A 1,579-nucleotide genomic window follows, 5' to 3' on the forward strand; every position below is an offset into this window, starting at 1 on the left:
AACTAAAAGCAACTTACGATATGTCAATCCATTTCTACGAAAGTAGAGAGCCAAATGTGGGATGAATAACAGATAATAAACATCATTTTCCAGTCTCCCTTTTCTTTTTCCAGCAAGACACAAAACTTAACAAAGATACTGCAAAAAATGCAAGCTATTTTCCCTCCTTTAAATATCACCAAGAAATACTAGATCTCATGTTCAATATCCAAGCTATATTCATTTAAGATTATCGTTTTTCCTCTCAGATTAGACAAGATTCTGATGGAATGATATCCAACTGGTATAATAGTCAAAACAACTTCAAATCAGAACACTTTACACATCACAAAACACAAGTGATTAACCAAGATCACAGGTCTTTGATAATCCTTAGCTTAAAATTCAATCAAGTGTCGAAATATCCAGTAGAGCATTGCAATTGCTAGACAATTTTTCAGTGCTATGCAGCTGCTTGCCTAGTACTACTACAACTTTTACATGTAATAACTCTATAACAAGAAGGCCTTCCAATCACGTGAAATGCAAGTACTTTCTCCTCGATTAGTTATGTGTCACCTCGTCTAGCATCAAATACAATTACAAAACAGTTTAATTAAGCTCCACAAATTTCACCTTATGAATTGTCTATTCAAGCTACACTTGTTACTTGGGAGCACCAGTGGAGCTCTTAGAATCATTTTGATGAGCACCACCCACAATTCCATCAGCTTCCAAGAATCTACTTAAATGCTTATCATCCAGATGCTGCTGAAAAAAAATTAATAAAAGCAAAAGTTCAAATAAAAAAAATATACACATAAGAAACAAAGAAACTGAATTGAGCTTAGAATTCAAAGAAAGAGCTTACAGATAAACAATCTCTATATTTCTGCCATTCTAAAACACACTCCTCTTTATCCCACTCACCCTTCAAGAATTTGTCAGAATACCACCTACACAAAAAAAAAAAACCAAGTTTTAGGTGAAATCCTCATACCCACATAATCAAGAATCTAAAGGAACTCTTTTTTACTTTTTTATTTCTTTAGACTCACAATAAAAATTAGGTAAAAGGGGTAAAGATTATATCATAAAAGTCTGAATTTTGACCTGTTGAAACAATTATGGTAAGCCTCTCTGAGTTGAGCACAAGGGGAAGTAGACAAACGAGAAGCATTTTTCTTGTCTTTCAAGATTCCCATGTTTATGGCATAATAATACTACAAATCCATGAATCTGAACTGAAACCAAGCAGTTAAATTAAATGTTGATTCCAGAAATACTTGTAGCAATTTAGCAATTTCTTCCCATTGTCTTTGCTTCAACGACCAAATAAGGGAGGAAGTTTTGGGCCGTCAGGGTAATTGGATTGTATGTGGATCCTTTTAGCTTGGTATGGCCCACGATGAAGCCCAATATTGGTTATAGCTAAACCGTACAATTTTCATGCGGCGTCCAGTTCGGCGCCACCTATTGTACCCACTAAAGAAAAATTAATTGATACCCAATATTTGGGTAACTACAGATACATGCTATTAAGGATATAGACACGGTTAAAGTAGTTAAGTAGTTGTAAGTAGAGGGTATTTATGTAAAT

The 1,579-nt window shown here is 34.3% G+C and overlaps 1 protein-coding gene across 2 annotated transcripts; it reads right to left on the minus strand.

The window, feature by feature from the left end:
• Nucleotides 268-1,327, minus strand: LOC109236178 (uncharacterized protein At4g33100). Of its 2 annotated transcripts, none has more exons than XM_019402388.1 (3): nucleotides 1,093-1,327; nucleotides 851-935; nucleotides 268-747 (listed from the first exon to the last, which is right to left on the minus strand). In XM_019402388.1, exons 1-3 carry the CDS (start codon nucleotides 1,182-1,184, stop codon nucleotides 646-648), a joined length of 279 nt encoding a protein of 92 aa, XP_019257933.1. In that variant the 5' UTR covers nucleotides 1,185-1,327; the 3' UTR covers nucleotides 268-645. The 2 variants fall into 2 exon arrangements, with proteins under 2 accessions (XP_019257933.1, XP_019257932.1); XM_019402387.1 differs by having other exon boundaries at nucleotides 268-750; nucleotides 1,093-1,324.

This window comes from Nicotiana attenuata, chromosome 12 (genome assembly GCF_001879085.1).
Source record: "Nicotiana attenuata strain UT chromosome 12, NIATTr2, whole genome shotgun sequence".
Taxonomy (NCBI): domain Eukaryota; kingdom Viridiplantae; phylum Streptophyta; class Magnoliopsida; order Solanales; family Solanaceae; genus Nicotiana; species Nicotiana attenuata.